This window comes from Ochotona curzoniae, unplaced genomic scaffold, assembly GCF_017591425.1.
Source record: "Ochotona curzoniae isolate NIBS_2020 unplaced genomic scaffold, NIBS_Ocur_1.0 contig_883, whole genome shotgun sequence".
In the NCBI taxonomy this organism is placed as follows: domain Eukaryota; kingdom Metazoa; phylum Chordata; class Mammalia; order Lagomorpha; family Ochotonidae; genus Ochotona; species Ochotona curzoniae.
The window spans coordinates 31186530-31205156 of record NW_024466599.1 but is presented as its reverse complement, the minus strand read 5'-3'; the positions used below and the strand labels follow the sequence as shown (position 1 = coordinate 31205156).

The 18627-nt window shown below is 38.5% G+C and overlaps 1 protein-coding gene across 1 annotated transcript in view; it reads left to right on the top strand.

Annotated features, from left to right (window-relative positions):
* Positions 1–18627, top strand: part of LRPPRC (leucine rich pentatricopeptide repeat containing) — an 88551-nt gene that overhangs the window by 63019 nt on the left and 6905 nt on the right. The window contains exons 28-34 of the mRNA XM_040993168.1: positions 4423–4565; positions 4675–4783; positions 8425–8551; positions 12952–13040; positions 16024–16225; positions 17803–17942; positions 18044–18159. Of these exons, the coding sequence (XP_040849102.1) occupies positions 4423–4565; positions 4675–4783; positions 8425–8551; positions 12952–13040; positions 16024–16225; positions 17803–17942; positions 18044–18159 (926 nt within the window). The remainder of the gene's footprint in view (positions 1–4422; positions 4566–4674; positions 4784–8424; positions 8552–12951; positions 13041–16023; positions 16226–17802; positions 17943–18043; positions 18160–18627) is intronic.

Below are 18627 nucleotides of genomic sequence, written 5' to 3'. Positions count from 1 at the left end.
TATGCAAACTGCAAAAACACAGGACTTTTTTTGTAGAAATATATCTTAGCATTTAAAGCACTCCTCACCACAAGAATTTAGACTTAAGAAAAAGCTAATGATCAAATAAAGCAGTGCTTACAAAAGCCTATGTAAGCTTTTATTCGAGGGGAAAAAGTCTGTGGAGTGCTACAATGCAGACATGTTAGACACTGCAGATAGAGTGGTAGGACTCTGTGGAAAGAATCTGTAACTAAAACTCAACATTCAGGTTGTGACAACAAGTGAAAGAATATATAAGGTACAGTGGTGGTCCAGGGAGGTCTGGTTGCAGTAGACCTAATTGTTTCCTTACTGCAGGAAAAGTAAGCTATCCCATCTGAATGCTATCCTTTGCTGCACCATTCTCAATTTGTCCTCTAATTTAAGACACCACATAAATATTTTTATGTACTGGTTTATTTGAAAAGGAAAATATGACATGGAATGGAGTATGAAACTTATTTCTCTTATACTTGAAAATTCTGTATTTTATATTGTTGATTTTGGGGGAAAATCATTTAACATACAAGGATTTTAAAAAATTTTTATTTCGTTTATTTGAGAGAAGAATGACGTAGAGGGTACAGACAGAGAGAGAAAGAGATCTTCCATTCTCTGATTGACTCACCAAATTACCAGGACAGGGTCAGGCCAGATCCGTCTCTGACGTTGATGACAGAGGCCCGAGTACTTGGACCATCTTCCACTACTTTGCCAGCCACATTAATAGGGAGCTAGATTGGAAATTGAAATTGTGCTTATAAGAAATGCTCTTACCGTAGTAGCCTTACTTTCTATGGCACAACACATACCCAAGGAGTTTTTTAAGAGTTCCTCTCTTTCATGATGTGGTTTTAGCCCTTGAAATGTGTTGGATTATTTGTTTTAGAGTATTTGCTAGAAAGTTTTCTTTTGTTTATTTTGAAAGAGTATCTCATATACCCATTTATGATATTTTTGAAATTTATTTTTATTATTATCATTTTTTGATACAATTCAATAGGCCCTGGGATTTCCCTTATGCTCTCCCCAATTCCCTTACCCCTCACTGAGTTTCCTTATATCATTACTATAGTATAGATCTTTATACACAATCATATGTCCATCATTGCTGACATGGATGATGGCGGAGAACCCAGCATCCTATTTTCAAGATATAGTAAACAGTTTCATTGGGAGTCCATGCACTTCTAGGACCTTAAACAAACATTACATTAACTAAATAACTGGCTTGTCTGCATACAATATATCCTATTGTTTTTGAAAGACAATATTCTCATCTTAGGAAACATTTTCTTATGTTCTAAGGACTCAGTTCTTTACATGTACGAAATGAAGATTAGTTTATTCTTCGGAAAGTGCACAAAAATAAGTTTGCGTAATCATTTTTTTTGGTAGGGTATGGTTTTTTCCTTCCTCCGTTATTACTCTAGTAAAATGAATTTATTATAATTACTAAAAACTCAACCAGTATAATAGGACACTAACAAGATGTGAAAATGTCATCATATCCACCCCTTTCCCAGACTTCCTGCCTGGTAACTTTGTCAATTGGCCATTCTTCCAGTTCTCTCTATATATTTTTAAAATATGAGTTTTAATTTTATTTCAAAATTTATTTATTGAAAGAGATAGAAAAATGTTCCATCTGTTGTTTCACTTCCCAGATGCCTACTTACTACCAAGGCTGGCCAGGAACAAAGCTAGTAGAGTGAGTCTCCCACATGTGATGTGGACCCATGTGTTTCAGCCATTGTTTTCCTCTTTCCAGTGTGTGCATTAGTCAGAAGCTGCCACTGGCCCCAAAGCTGTCAAGCCCACAGACTGCCAGGAGATGCGAGCATGCCAAGCAGAGTGAGGCCACTGAGTCAAACACTAACTCTCGCATCCATACATTTTTTTTAAACCTATACATCTCTCATTTTATATTGTTGTGTTTATTTCATTCTCTCCATATTATGTGTTCTACAGTGTGTTCTAAGACTTGCTTTTTTCACTTAAAATGTGAAAAGTTCATGAAGAAAGGCAAATACATGTCTTCTCTCTTAATTACCAGTTTTATGTGATGATGAACTTGACACCTCCAGAGTTGGTGGCTACTTTGTGTGTTATTCTTTCAGTCATTATTTTGTCTGGTGTTCTAGTTATCTAGTCTTTGAGCAGTGGAAACCTATTCATATTGGCTCCAGTGGTGTTTGACATAGTCATTTGCAGCTCTGAGTTTTCAGACATAATGAGACAATGCAGTATAGAAACTGTCAGCCACAGAAATTTACCTCTTACATTCTGGTCATATAGCTAGAAGATAAAAGTCTCACAACTACATTTGGGGCTTTTAAAAGTTCATGAAAAATTCACATGTCTTGATAATTTCCTTTTCCTTGAGCTTTCTGGAGTATCCCCTTAGGTTTGTTGAGAGCAGCAGTGTCAAAAAGCCCTTGTTTTCCTGACACAGAAGATCATTTCAAACAGTTCTGTGCCATGTCCATTAGTGAGGGAACTGTGAGTTCCTGAGAAGTGATGTGATATAAATCTTTAAAAAAAAAATGGGCCAATGCGGTGGCCTAGCGGCCAAAGTCCTCGCCTTGAAAGTGCCAGGATCCCATATGGGCGGCGGTTCTAATCCCGGCAGCCCTGCTTCCATCCAGCTCCCTGCTTGTGGCCTGGGAAAGCAGTCGAGGACGGCCCAGAGCCTGGGGACCCTGCACCCATGTGGGAGACCTGGAAGAAGTTCCTGGCTCCTGGCTTTGGTACCAGCCATTGCGGTCACTTAAGGAGTGACAGATGGAAGATTTCCTCTCTGTCTCTCCTCCTCTCTGTATATCTGACTTTATTATAAAAATACATCTTTAAAAACAAAGAAAAGAAAAGTGATGTGGTTGTGGACTGAAACTGTCCAGTCCCAGCATTGGGACTGTTACATGACAAGGCCAGTCACTGTTGTCCCTGTGGATGGATTTTTAAGCCCATAAAGATTGTAAAAAGGAATGTATTTAGACACACTAGGTCAGGTGCTTCAGATTTTTTTGGTTTTTGTTTTGCTGTCAGGTACATGTATTTCCAGGAAATTTTCTTCTTTTAAAGAAAACATACCTACTGAACTGTTTCATGCCAGATAGTGTGAATTTTCCTCTTTATTTTGAAATATTTACATAAATTGTGCTAGCCTCTTCTATTAGTTGCATCTGTTTGTAGTCTTTGTCCTCCCAAAGTGAAAACTTTTATATCACTTTGTGCTCTTCAAAAGACAAAAAAATATGAATCTTCTAGAGTTCTTCCCTTCTGAAGGTACAGATTTGTGGAGGGTCCACCCACATTTTTCCTTCATTGTTTAGAGTAATTTTGTTCAATTAAAATTGATAAAAAGTACATGAGTTGGGCCTGGCACAGTGGTGCAGCGGTTAAGGTCCTCACCTTGCACGCCTGGGATCCCATATGGGCGCCGGTTCTAATACCGGCAGCCCTGCTTCCCATCCAGCTCCCTGCCTGTGGCCTGGGAAAGCAGTCGAGGATGGCCCAAAGCCTTGGGACCCTGCACCCATGTGGGAGACCTTAAAGAGGCTTCTGGCTTCGGATTGGCTCAGCTCCAGCCGTTGTGGCCACCTGGGGAGTGAATCATCGGACGGAAGATCTTCCTCTCTGTCTCTCCTCTCTGTATATCTGCCTTTCCAATAAAAATAGAATAAATCTTTAAAAAAAAAAAGTACATGAGTAGGACTGTTGCCAGTTCTTGGAAACCTTCCCTGTAGTCCCCACATACTTTGGTAGTGAGCAGAAGTGCTGTACTTTATTCCTCTACAGAATAAAGATTTAGGAGTTTGGATTCTTTCTTTACTCAAGTAACTATTGTGCTTTAATTTGCTTGAAGTACTTGAATTTTATATGTGCAATTAAAATTCTTTTTGAAAGTTGTTTTAATTGGCAGGCAGAGAGATGGAGAGTTTGCATGTATTGGTTCCATCCCCAAATGCATGCAACAGTCTGAGGCTATGAATGAAACGGGGAATTAGGAACTCAGTTCAGATAGCTCACATGGTGATGACCAGAACTTCTTCCAGATCTCCCATGTGGGTACAGGGTCCCAAGGCTTTGGGACATTCTCAACTGCTTTCCCAGGCCACAAGCAGAGACCTGGATGGGAAGCGGGGCTACTTAGCTTAGAATGGGTACCCATATGGAGTCCCAGCACTTTCCAAGGTGAGAACTTTATCCACTACACTATCACACTAGGCCCTATGGTTTATAATTTAAACAGTACAGAAAGGGAAATAGAAAAAAAAAATCTTCCTGAAAGCAGCATTTGAAATAATGCTTCTCTTAACATTAAATAACAATTTCTAAACATTCTCACCAATTCTATTTAGCATACTAATAAACTTATGCTTTAATCAAATTCTACAGAAATTAATGGTGACTGGCAGAAAGCTGATGCTGTCTGGAATAAGATGCAAGAAGAAAATGTTATTCCTCGTGAGAAGACATTGCAGTTATTAGCACAAATCCTTAGGAACAGTAATCAGGAAGTTCCATTTGATGTCCCAGAGGTAATGTATTTTTCACATATGCATAACAGTATTTCATTGGGGCCTAACTAGCCCATTTTTTACACTAGAAAGAACACTTTTGATTTAACTGAGCAAATTTGTTTTAAAGTTGTGGTATGAAGAAGAAGCAGATTCCCTGAGTTCTATGCCAGTCTCACCTGCAGAAACCAATACTGAGAAAGATGTGTTAAAAGCCTGCCAAATCAAGAAAAGCAAAGGTAAGCATGTCCCTGGAGGCGCCTTTCTTTCCTTCCTTTCATCTTTTTATGATGTATTTGTATGTTTACAATGTAGCGAGACAGAAAATGGGATTTAACATCCACTGGTCTGTGTAACTACCTGTTACTGAGTTCACCTCTCCTGTTTTGAGTCTTCTCAGGATGATAGTCCTGGCTGAGAGGCTGAAGCTCATAGCCAGAAGCTTCATCGTTTTCTCCCACATGGGCAGCAGAGGCTGCACTGGAGCTTTCTTCTGTTTTCCCAGGTGCACCAACAGGAAGCTTGGTTGAAAGTGGAGTTGCTGGAACTCAAATTGGCACCCTTATGGGTTTGCTGATGCTATAGGTGGCAGGTTAACTTGGTATACCCCTGCACTGGCTCCAGGGGTGCGACTTTTTAATTGCAGCATGAGAACTAAACCCAACACGCTCAGAGTGCTTTGAAAAGAGAACTTTGAGAGAAAGAGCTTTCTGTATTTACTTCTTTCATACGTACATTAACAACACCATTTTGAACACTTAGGAGTATTTATCAGTTGTTTGGTAGGTAGTAACAGGGAATTCCCCACCATTTTTCAGAGATGTGACAGGCCCAGCGCAATGGCTCAGCCACTGTGTCCTCACTTTGCAGCTGCTGGGATCCCACATGGGTTCCAGTTCTTGTCCCGGCATCCACTTCCCATCCAGCTCCTTGCTTAAGGCCTAGGAAGGCAGTAGAGGATGGCCCAAACGTAGGATCCTGCACCCACGTGGGAAACCCAGAAGAGGCTCCTGGCTTCGGACTGACTCAGCTCTGGCCGTTGCAGCTACTTGAGGAAAGAGCCTCTGGTCAAAGGTTCTTTCCGTATCTCCTCTCTGTAGGACTATTTTTCTGAGAAGACTGTTTTGTTTTCTCCGGTGTTCAGCGAATGCTTTAATTCCTTCCACAGCAGGGGTTTCTTTTTTTTTCATTTTAGTATTGACAACTTTGAGGTCATTTCAGGAGGACTTTGAGGTCATTTCAGGAGGAAAAAAAATTACATACCTTTGTAATTGTCTGACTTATTAGTTATTAAACATAATGTAGTGTTTAGTATAAATGTAAAGCTGTGTCTGTATTATGACTTTAATGTACAATTCTCATTTTATCTAGTTGATCTTACCTTGCTAATTCTGCAGAGAATCTGCTCCCTTTTTGTCTCCTTGGGGTTCAAACGTTTACTACATGTGGATGTTTTAAATTTTAATGCTTCCAGGAGTACTTATGGTTCATTCTGCATAAAGGTGTACTGTCTCACAGAAACGCATTTTGAGAATGGACTAACCATATTACTTTTAACAACATTTCATGTGAAGATCACAGTAAAACTGTATAGATTTGTTTTGTTGGTTTTAAGTGTTCAGATAGTATTCATTACTTATTCTCATCCAACCACCCAATGTGCTGTTTGCACATAGTTGTTATGAAACACACAATCATTGGTTGATATTTACTACTTAGCCTCCTTAAAAAGAAAATAGAGGCATTTGTTCTGTTATGATCCTGTTATTATTCTGTGGCATGATTTAAAATATCTGCCAGGCTATTCTGTGACTTTAATTAGTCATCGAAATTTTATTCTTAAATTTCTTTTTTTTTTTTAAAGATTTTATTTTTATTATTTTTTCATTGGAAAGGCAGATATACAGAGAGGAGAGACAGAGAGGAAGATCTTCCGTCCGATGATTCACTCCCCAAGTGAGCGCAACGGGCCGATACTATGCCGATCCAAAGCCAGGAGCCTCTTCCGGGTCTCCCACACGGGTGCAGGTTCCCAAAGCTTTGGGCCATCCTCGACTGCTTTCCCAGGCCACAGGCAGGGAGCTGGAAGGGAAGCAGGGCTGCTGGGATTAGAACCGGCGCCCATATGGGATCCTGGGCGTGCAAGGCGAGGACCTTTAACCACTTGCGCCACCGCGCCGGGCCCCATATTCTTAAATTTCTGAAGGATTGATACAAGTGCTCTCCTTTTTAAAAAATAAATTCAGTAAGTTTATACTAGATGTCTTGTTAAAGCAGTCAATTCATAATAAATAGTGGATTTCTTGCTTGCTTGCTTATATTTTTATTCTGTAGTTGTAAGCAGTGCACTGGAACATACAGATCTTCACATGTTTAAACTCTGCTGCAATACTTCCGGTAGTAGAGTGACTACCAGGTTTGTTCTTAGGAAACCTTATTCAGGGCCTGGCGTGATAGCATAGTGGTTAAGGTCCTCGCCTTGCACTCCCAGGATCCCATATGGGCAGCCCTGCTTCCCATCTAGCGCCCTGCTATTTGCCTAGGAAACCAGCAGAGGATATCCCAAAGCCTTGGGACCCTGCACTCGTGTGGGAGACCCTGAAGGAAGTTCCTGGCTCCTGGCTTTGGATTGGCTCAGCTTCAGCCATTTCAGCTGCATGGGGAGTGAATCATTGGACGAAAGATTTTCCTCTCTGTCTCTCCTCCTCTCTGTATATCTGACTTGCCAATAAAAATAAATGAATCTTTAAAAAAAAAAAAAAGAAGGCTTATTCACTGTGGGGTTCACTTGTGTCGTATTTACTCCAGTTTCCTTAGCTAAGGTACAATATTAATGTTGCCATACTTTCTTGTGTTCTCAGAATTGAAGGAATAAGTAAGTTTTTGATATTGCCACTTCAGTGGAGAAGCTAGTACAAATATTCTTAACTTCCATGTAAAACATAACAATCTTTGCTTTTTTAGAGACCTTTCATGTAGTCAGATTATCTTTCCAAACCTTTTTTTATGTCACATCCTTTCCTAGTTATGTAGACTATATTTTCTTGGAACCTTATATTTGTAAAAGGCCACATATGGTAGACGTTCACTTATGTCTCATCTTTATCATCATTTATTTATACACACGAGAGTGGATTCTGTTGGCTGGTTTCAGTTGGCTGTTTATAGCCTGGCAATTTTATTTCAGAAAAGTAAGTGACTGAAAAGTGTAGTTACTTCTCCTTTAGTAACATCTTTTCATTCACTGACAGTTATTGTGAACAAGTGAAATAAAACTGTTAATCAGTCAAACAAATGTTGCTTAGTTTACTTGTTAGGTATCTGTATATTTGAAAATTGTATGTTTTTGTATAAGTCCTGTCGTAGCCAAATAATTTGATCTCCTAATTTTAGAATTATAGGCTATATTCACTCATACTGCTGTGCTGAAATGTTGCCATTGTAACCACCCACTTATAGATTAAAGATTGCTTTAATGTGAATCTTTTGCTCCCCTTAGTTTAAGTTATAGTGTTAGTTTATACGGACACATTTTTGCAATTTATTTTGACTGATAAGCATTCAAAAAATTTTTATTCAGCTGAAAATAATTAATCAACTATAAAAAGCTAGTATGCAGAATAATGTTAAGGAACTGTTTTCAGTACTTCCCAGTTGGATTCGGTGATCATTTTGAAAACTGTAACTTTGTTAGATTTGCAAACTGGCTTCCTATGCTTGTTCCCTCAGTGTGCTTGATACAGTGGTAGTAGAGCAAGTTGGGCTGTGTTTGCGATCCCTGGGTCATTCCCCATCCCCACCCTTTATTATTTTTTAAGCTATTATAGAATAACATCATCTCTCTCTCTTTTGTTTTTTGTTTTTTTTTTTTCTCTTGCAGATGCATATAACAGTTTCCTGAAAGCACAAAGGCTAAACATCGTGTTTAATAATGAAACTTATATCAGTCTTATAAAATTACTGTTGTCAAAGGACAGTTTTACGGAAGCAATGCAAGTGAAAGATTTGTAAGTATTGTTAACATATTAAACCTCATTTTAAAACACTATTGATTATCATTAAAATTTTTCTGATGTGTTGCTGTAGTGATGGTTGCTTAGTGAGTCTGAGCTACTAGTAAGTATCATATGAAAGTGTTACCTAATTTTGTGAGAACTCTAACCTATAAAATTTTTTTTACCCTTTTTTGGCCATGTATGGTAAAGCCCATTCTATTTCCTTTATATGCCCTCCTGAGTCATCGAACATATCCACATGTGGAAAAGTAATTTTGTTATTCTGTTTGTAAAATGGAATCCATGTACCTTTTGTGATAGGTGGGAACAGCCTGACATAATGATACCAGGAAGTTTAACTTCATTATTTTAATTTGCCGCCTTTTTTTTTTTGAAAGGCAGAGAGTCAGACAAATGGAGAAAGACCTACTGTCCATGGGCTCTTTCCTCAGATGCCTGTACCAGCCAGGGCTGGATCAGGCCAAAATCAGAATTTCGTAATTCAATCTGGGTTTCTGACCTGGCAGGAAAGGACCCGAGTACTTGTCATCATTGCTGTCTCCTAGAGTTCATTATCCAGAAGCTGGATTGGAGCAAAGTAGCCAGGTTTCAACCAGGCACTGTGGAATGGGACTTGGGTGTTACAAGGCCAGGCAGTTTTAACAGCTGTGCCAAATACCTTCCCCCAGACTGGATTAGATTAGGGTTTGAATCCTACTTGAAATCTCTACAACATTAGGAAAATTAATTGCTGTCTCTGACCCTCCGTGTTTCTTCCATGTAATGTTTACTCCACCTCAAAAATGACTGGGAAAATGTACCATTGAACAGTGTCCTGGTCTGTAGCCACTGAGGTCCAGGATGTTGATCTTCTAAAGCTAAAGTTTCTTCAGGAACTCATTATGACACTCTTTGTCCTTACACTGCTCATAATAGAGATTTTTCAGTCTTGATTGTAACTTAGGAGAAAAGGTGAGTGAAGATAGGAACATTTTGTGCTGACATTTGGATGTGATTAAGTGAGGAGATAAGAAGTGTTACTTTAAAAAAGCAACAGAAAATGTTCATAAGGTGAGATTTTAAAATACAGGCTTAAGTGTTTCCCCTTGTCTTGTCCCAGAGTATATGCTTTCTGTGGCATCATCTCTCTTGTCTCCTCCCCATTTCCTTTATTGCTACTACTGTATAACTAATTTTTATTGTTTTTTTTCGTTGCATGTAAGTAAGGTTACTTAGGTCTTACTCACTTAGTGATTTTGAATATATAATACACTGCTGTTAGCTGTAGACATTATGACATAGAGATCTCCAGAACTTACTGCACACCAAACTTGATGCTCCTTACATGTCATCTCCCGCTTTCCCTCTCCATCTAGCCCCTGACAGAGGGGCTGTTACCTGAGCTCTATTGTCTCCCAAAGCAAAACCCAGTCAAAAGCCTTCAGTCAGTCTGCGTTTTGATGCATGTCCTTTCTCCTAAATATAAAATGTTATATCAAACCATGTCAGGTTATGTCTTTGGTTAGATATATTAGCTTGTAGTTATTGAAATCAAATTCCAGGTCCAGTTACTCAACTAATTATGATACTGGGGTTGTGTCATGAACCACTCCAGTTTCATTTCTTTCTTTGCTGTCTGTTTCCCTTTCATCTCTGGGTCAGTGATCAGAGTCAGCAAGCGTTTTTTGCCTTTGGATAACTTTATGTAACATGGTGACCAAATGAGTCCCTATAGCAAATGGGAGTTCCCCTAGTATTATTATAGCACCTTTACTTTGAACCTGTAGCTAGCAACCTGGCGTTACAGTTATGTATTTGATGTCACTGGTTCAACCTCAGGAGCAGTAGTTTTCCTTTGAAGTAAATAACGGCTTTGTTTTTATTATACAATTCATGTCTGTAATGTGTTATAGGTGTACTTGACCTCTAGTGAGTTTTATTTAGTTTTCTTTGTCAAGATCATTTTACCTTTCCAATAAGTAATAGAACCTCAAAAATAACAGAGCTGGCTTTGAAAAAATTTAAAGAAACTTTAGCTGCTTCAAATGTTGAAGTTAGAGTGTCCCCGTAATTCCTTCTGTCAAAGGAGAGACACGGTTTGTAATTTCTGAAGTTAGATTCTTAGGGGCTTTGAAAATCATATACTAGCAGCCCTTGCTTTGTCTTTCTCCATTTTCTGTTGTACCTTTTATTGTATATGCTGCCGGAGCCAGCACTATTTTCTCTTGTCCCTATTAGCTCTGTATTTCTTCCCTTTAGAAATAATGTGGAGTCAATTGCTGGTGTTTTTTCTTGCTGTTTTAGCCAGTTTTTGTCATCCAAACTAATACAAATTGTAATTGTTGACCAGTGTCCTGTGGGTGTTACATAAATACAAATCATACGTAACATTCATTGCTAATGTAATGTGAAGCTCCCTGTAGTATGATTTTCCTTCATTGAGGTAGATTGCTTTCTACAATGGATGATATGTTTGAAGAGTGATAATATCCCTTTCCCGGAAGATTTTTTTCCTCTTTATCTTGGGAATTATGCAGATAAAAAGTAAATGTCTAAATTCCTATGCTGTCCAGTACCATAGCAACAGGAAGGCATTTGAATTTGGATTGGTTATAGTTACATATAAAGATTATATTTATTTCTGTTCCCCTGTTGTATTTCCCATATGGAATGTGTGGCTAGTGCTGGCCGGTGGTCAGCACAGATCATCACAGGAAGTCTGCTTTGACCGCTCTAGACTAGCTTGTTACCAACAGGAAAGATGAGAATTAGGTGCATTTTCTTTCCCTGTAGCGTATGAGTGATTCTAGTGCAGAGGCCTGTATCAGCGAACTTTTAGTTTTCTTCCTTTAGCCAGTTTGAATTGTATCTTGGTTGTCAGTTTTTACATATATAGCATGAATAATTACATAGAATAAATGTGGATTTTTCCCTTGCTGATATTTGTCTTCACTTCCGTATTTGTAGTACCTAAGCTGCTTCTTGAGATGGGGAGAGATTATTGAAAGAGAATGTTATATGTTTTGAAATGTTGAAAACCTCTGTATGTTATACTTTATGTCATTTTTAAAACAAGTGTTGGTATCTCATAGTTTTAAGATTTTGGGTAATATTTTTAAATATGGCATTTTGTGTAGTGCTGCAAGAAGACACAAGCTTTTAATAGGGTTTAATTTTTATTTAATCATGCTAAAGACTGAAAAAGTAAATCCTTTGCCTTATACAATTTATAGTCTCATGCCTAAATTGTTGACTTAAAAGCTTTGACAGATGGGACAAAGGGGGGAAAAGTCAAACTGAGCAAGGAGTACTTTGTGGGATTAAGAGGATTGGTAGGTAGAATAAGAAGATCCCGTGACCAGGGACTGTGTGGGTGAACTTAGGGCTGAAAGGGACTGGGAGGTCGGGCACAAGCTGGTGTCTTTGGAGGATTTCTTTGGGATTGATGGGAATAATTTAGCACTGACCCTGCTTTCCCCGCAATCTGCTCAGTTTGTATGATGACCTTGGCAGACCAAGGGTATCCCTGAGCTCCGTAAGACAAATGTTCGTGTTTGCTTTTGTTTTTTTTTTAACCTTTCTACACTTGTTAATGGGAAAGTGGACCCCAGGGACAACAAGGATGCTGACATTCCTCCCAGGAGGGGTGCAAGCCGCACAGCGCTCGCAAATCAGCTCAGTTTTTTGTTTGGGCTTTCTTTTTTTTTTTTCTCTTCTTCCTCTATTTTAAAATCCTGAGTTTTAGTTGTAAGGGCAAATGGATTTTTTGGTCTTGAGTTTTAAGAACTAGGAGTTTTGCTTCAGATTTAAGGCTGAGACAAGATTGTTGTGAAATTTCATTTTTATGTAACAACGGCTTTAGTTCTGCGATAGGCTTAAAAGTGTTAAAAACTGTATGTATCTACATGACAGAAATTTGAAAATTAGTGAACCAAATGATATGGTGTTGGTTGGTAGTATGCTTTGGTTTATATTTTAAATACATAGTGCTGAAAATAAATGTTCGTTTTTGTTGCTGGAAGAATAGTTTTGCATTTTATAATCACGGTGAATGGAGAAAAAGGAGAAAAGTATCCCGCTTAGGATGCAGCCGAACAATGCAGGGCATGCAGTTATTTTAGTCATCTAATATGTCAGCATTCAAGAATCTGAACCGATTGTTTAAAAAAAATCTTGTACTTTGTTTCTTTTGTTGCTCATTTCCAACTTTGTCATCTGTCAGAATGCAAAAAAAAATTATCCTTCTATAACCATTGACAGGATAACACAAAAGCTGTCTCCAGGTCGATATTTTGCAGCAATATTTTTAACATACGAACAGTAGTTTTTATAATTTCACCTTGGTGCTCAACCATTTATTATCGTATCAGAAGCATGTCAGTAATTCCTTTCTAAATGTCTGCTTCTTTTAGCGCTGAGACCCACATCAAGGGCTTCACACTGAACGATGCTGCCAACAGCCTCCTCATCACAGCGCAAGTTAGGCGGGATTATTTGAAAGGTATGTCACAATGCTTGACCTTTACGTCACATTAATGCCTCTGCAGATTTTTCTTGTAACGCCCTTCGAATACTTGGATAAAGGAGTCCATTTAGCAAATTACCTGCTTATCAAGAGCCTTTTGTGGTAGCTGAGAGACGTAAATTACTGTACATGCATTTATAATACAGCTTGAATATGAATGTACTTGTCATTTGACCACTTAGTCCAGTTTCCATTCCATTTAACACAAGATGGGTTTTCTTAAGATGAATCACAGCTCTTCAGACATGCAAAATTTGTGTTCCAGAACAAGAGAAAGTACAGGCTTTCAAGTGCGTTAAAATTCACAGGACAAGTCATTTTGCTTTGGAAATTAACATACTTTAGAGCGTCTGAAACAATTGCCAGCAGTTGTTTCTTGCATTTTGTGTTGGTTGTATGTGAGATAGCAAATGAGTTAAATTGAGTGTTAAATGTGTGGGATTGTGCACCAAATGATTATAATATTGATTTTTAAAACAATCTAATACTTTTAAAAATAGTTCATAGTACCAAGAGCAATAAAATACAGTGATTGTTTGAGGGTTAGAGTTTTTAAATTAATATTAAGATAACAAAATGGGAAGATGTGGCAGTGACCTTGGTGAGGATAGGGATTGAGGCTGTTGATTTGCGGGTACTCAATGGGTGGACTTGAATCTGAAGTCTGATGAATGAGCTGCCAAGGGGGTGGGGGGAGCAATGATGAGTCCTTCGAATGTAGGTATGCTGCATTTTACTTGGAATTTTAGTCAGTGCCGTAGCACCCCGAATTTGTTAATACAACAGAGCTTACTTAAGGAGAGCTGTAAGAACAGCTGAAGTTCTTGATCAGCTAAGCACATCGCCTGCTTTTTCTCTTGGTCTGTGATGATGGCCCTCATCCTCACTTGCCTGTGCATAAAACAGATTTACTTCCTGGAGAGCAAGTTACTGTCTGGTGTGCAGCTGTGGGCCTGCCTCCTGTGACCAGGACTGCATGTGTGCGCGGTAATTTCTGCTTTGCAACATTTGCACTTCAGCATCCTACAGTCAGGGCACAACCACCCAGAGAGTCTTTTAGGCAGCAGTAAGTCGTCATTGAATGGTGTGTAGAGCTTACTGCTAAAACTTTAAAAGCTTTCATTTTACTTCCGATAGAAAAGATTGTTCATCAGGTTGAATTTTACATACAAATGAGAAAGCAGTGTAAAACATTGAAAGGTTCAGCTTGTTCCTTTTGTAAATGAGCTTATGTTTCTGACGATGCAGAGATAGGGGTTCATTTTTGAACCGACTCTGACCTGCTATCTTACGTATGTGTGAGGCATGCGGTGTGGTATGCTGCTGGCTTTTCTCGCTGCTCATCTTGGGTGAGGTTGTTTGAGAGTAGAAACTGTGACCCCATTGCTGCCCTTCCCTGTGCTCAGCGCATGCTCACAGGCCGAGGGGGCAAAGCCATCTCCCGTGAAGAAGGGAACAATGTTGGCCCAATCCCCATCCTCGCATTGCTGCATAACTAGCCAGAGCTCAGGATTTTTAAGTCCCCATTGGTTCGTGTGTTGTTTCTTTCAAGTTTCTTTTTCTCAATCCCATTTAAAGTAGGGAGGAAAAATAATGCAAGTGCAATCTTAATGTAATTTTGTATCCCTCATGCCTTGGCAGAGTTTATATGGTACCTGGTGCCTTTACATCAGTTTAACTAGTGAGCGGTTGAGTCAGTATTGAAATTGAGTGACAAGGTTGGAAAAGACTCATGGGGGAGGGGATAGGGCACGGGTGTGGGGGGAGGGCACTGTTGAAGATACTAGCAGTACAGAAGGCTGGTCTTGTATGAGAACTTGATGTAGTTTACAGGTTCTTCTGCTGCCTTTAGATAGACTTAAAATGATGTGTTCTCTTCACTCTCGCTGTCTCATGCACACATACCACCTTCCCACGCAGGCTCTGGATTAGTTAGACTCCAGTTGGTGATCACAATATGACCTTGATGCTTGTGTACCTGTGACGCATTTGTGAAATTGATTCTTAGCTCTGAGAGGGTAATTGTGATTGTGGGGCTAGGTGCCATGCTTGTCCTGAAGCTCAGTAAAGTCAAGTTTTGGTTGTTAACCTCATGTTCTGTTGTGCTGTTGTTACTTTGGTCTGCTAGCAGTAAAATCGAAGCACCTATTTTGTTTACCACAAATTATTTATCCTCACTTGGGAATCACTGATTTCAACTGTTTGTAGATTTGGAATAATTATAAGTTGTTTATTCAATAATGAATAATAAATTCATCCTGTTTTTCACTGTATTGTTTTTAACTGACTCATTACCCTTATTTATTTACTACCCTTCCCTTGATCTTGTATGCCAGACAAGTAGTTCCTCCTTAGAAAGTGGCCTTGAGAGTCTTGGGGTGGCCTCGTTGGCATTGCCTTGATAGTTAGAAATCCATGGTTGTAGCTCTTATGCAGTACTACCCTTCCCTGTACCATGACCTCAGTGTTTTGGTGCATTTGCAGAGAGTTGTAAGGTGAAATGGTGTGTCACACATCTGTAAGCAAAGAATTTGAAAAGTGTGATTCCTTAAACACTAAACAGAAGCCCACTGGCTCTAGCCGGAGGATTCAAGTAAGCTGTATTTTCTTGGAAACCTTAACACAATAAAATACCTGTGAGGTGTCTCAATCTGGGAGTGTAAAAATTGGGTATTCCAGTTTGCTTTCACTTTTGTGTGAATGGCATTGTTTTTGGCATTGTTTGTGTGAATATGTTTTGGGATATTGGAAATTTGTATAAACATATAATCTCTGTGTTAATCAAATATAGGAATGCATGAAGTTCCTTTATGAAACTTTAATTTTTAAAATTCTTTTTTATGTGTATTTTTCTGAACTTGTCAACTCAATTGTTGGTAGTATTTGTATTTTCTTAACAGCTGGTGTGTTAGTCAGTATGAGTCCTACAAGAACTCAGTCTTGTGCTTTTCTATCTCAGAGGCTCTGGCAGTGCTGAAAACTGCCTTGAATCAGGAGCAGGTGCCCTCGAGGCTGGCAGTGACCCGCCTGATCCAGGCACTGGCCTTGAAGGGTGATGTCCAAAGCATAGAAGCAATTCAAAAGATGGTTCATGGGCTTGACTCGATCGGACTTTCAAATATGGTTTTCATCAATAACATTGCTTTGGCACAAATAAAAAGGTAAGTATTGTTTTTAGTTTTCTTTTCCTTCGTTGTTTCCATGGATGAGCAGTATTTCAAATACACCTTTAAGAACTCTTAGGCATCTGGAAATCATGTTAAGTGCATAGGAAATTCTTTATAGTCACTCTCTCTTAAATTATATAATAAACAGCATTTGTCAGATTGCTAAAATATGCTCCAGAATTACTAATTTTTCTTGTCCAGACTCCTTGGTGAAATATTTTATTACAAAAGCTACGATGTCTTATGTTTGTCCACAGTCTTGAAAGTGATACCCTCATAGAATATGGTGAGACAGAGCAAGCTTAGTGTTAAAAAAAAAAAAGGCATTTCCTCTGGTTCCCATCGTGATGCTGAACCACAAAAGAGGAGGTATTTGGAATACACTGTCTTAATACCACTGGACAAATAAATAAGGCCATGATATTTAGTAACCTCACATGCAAAGCATTTTGTTCAAGTTGAACATTCATAGGAAAAAATCAGGAATTGACACTCTGAGTGTCTTTGTGGAAAAATGTTCTTTGACAATTTACATATTAATTTAATGACCTCATGTAACTTTAAAATATGTTTGCTGTTGCAGTATTTTTGTTTGCTTATTCTATCCCTGTTTCATTGAGCAGAGGTCATGTTCTATTTTACCTTTTAAACTATTTCCCCAAATAGAACTTTTCCATTCCTAAGAAGATGAGATTATTCTGAGTTACAAGATGAAGGAAATTACCCAAATAAGAGACAGGTGGAATTTCAAATGTTACCACTTAAACACAGTTTCATATTATTTGGAGAACATGTTTTTATTCACTGTTAATTGTGTAAATGAAACACAAAGGAAAAATGTGTTGTAATAAGGCATTCATTACTAGCTAGTGAATTATTTTGTTTGCTTTAATAATTTTCAACATGAACTTTATTAAGATTTAGAATACTATATATACTATCAATAGTTGCAGATTACTTTAAACATATACATGAATAAATGGTTGGCATAACTTGTTAAATGAAACCATGAAGCTGATTTCTTTTTCACAATGTAAAGTATGAAAATGCTTCAGAAAACTTTAGGTTTGAACGTTTTCTAAATGTACCTGACAAAAGAAGACATTACCAGCCTGTGAATATTCAAAGTTAATAAGTATTGTCTGCTTTATAGGGAAGTAACCATAAAGTCAAAATTAAAGCATTCAAAGAAATATTTACTTTATAGCCAGAGAAACACGAAAAAAAAAATGCAGTATTGAAGTTACAGTATTTCTAGGTTATCTTTGTTGATTCTTCTACAAACGGTTCTTTGATATCATCTCTAGAGCACTCTGTTTTGACTGCAATAGAGGAGAATGTGATGCATGATGCTGCAGCATGAACCACCCACTGATGGCTCTGCTACCTAAATGCGGTGGGACTCAAGATGCAGCGTGTTTTTAATCTAATTAATTGTAAACACAGTTCCTTTTTTCCCCCTAAAATATTTCCATGGATAAAAGAGTAAAGTTCTTAGTGTAAAATTACCAGCAATATTAATGTAAAAGCAAACATCATTAATTAATAACATATTTTGCTTTCTCTCATAGCAATAAAGTAGATGTTGCTGTTGAAAACATTGAAAACATGCTTACTTCAGGGACTCCAACCGTGGAACCCCAGTTCTTTGGCTTGTCTTACTTGTTCAGGAAAGTAATAGAGGAGCAGCTGGACCCAGCAGCTGAGAAGTGTAAGTTGAAGAACACAAAAAGCTGAGCCCAGACCAAATTTCTTTGGTGTGTGTGTTATTATCTGTGCTGTAACGAAGAGTCTTCTTACCTCTTGTTCCAGTGAGCATCATGGCAGAGAGATTGGCCAATCAGTTCGCAGTTTATAAACCTGTCACCGATTTCTTCCTTCAGCTGGTGAATACAGGCAAGACGGAGGACGCCAGAGCCCTTCTACAGGTATGATCATCTCAAGGAGCAGAGAGGGCTGCTTGCAGCCTGTGAAAAGTAACCTGAGAAATTTCTAGACAAAAGTGTGTGACAGAACACTGGAAATAAAACGTGGTGCTGCTGCTGGCACATTTAGATTCAGTGTGAATCGAGCTTGCCTGACCAGGATTGGATTATAGTTAGTAGGCTGCCGGTTTTCGTGATCCCAGATAGGACCAGAGATGTCCTAATTAGGAAGGAGTGGCACTGAAGTGACTTCAAGACAAATGTTTCTGTGCAGATAGGTAATGCAAAATAGCAATTCCTTTGATTTCTTACTTTAATTTCTCTAATGCTCTAAATACTGTGCCTCACCATGGCAACACAGTTTGCAAACAAAAAGTAGGAAATGTTTGCTTTTCAAATGCAGCTTCTCACTTGAATACTCAAACATTCTCAGCACCTTATTCAAGATTTATTAAGAGTTGAATTTGCTTT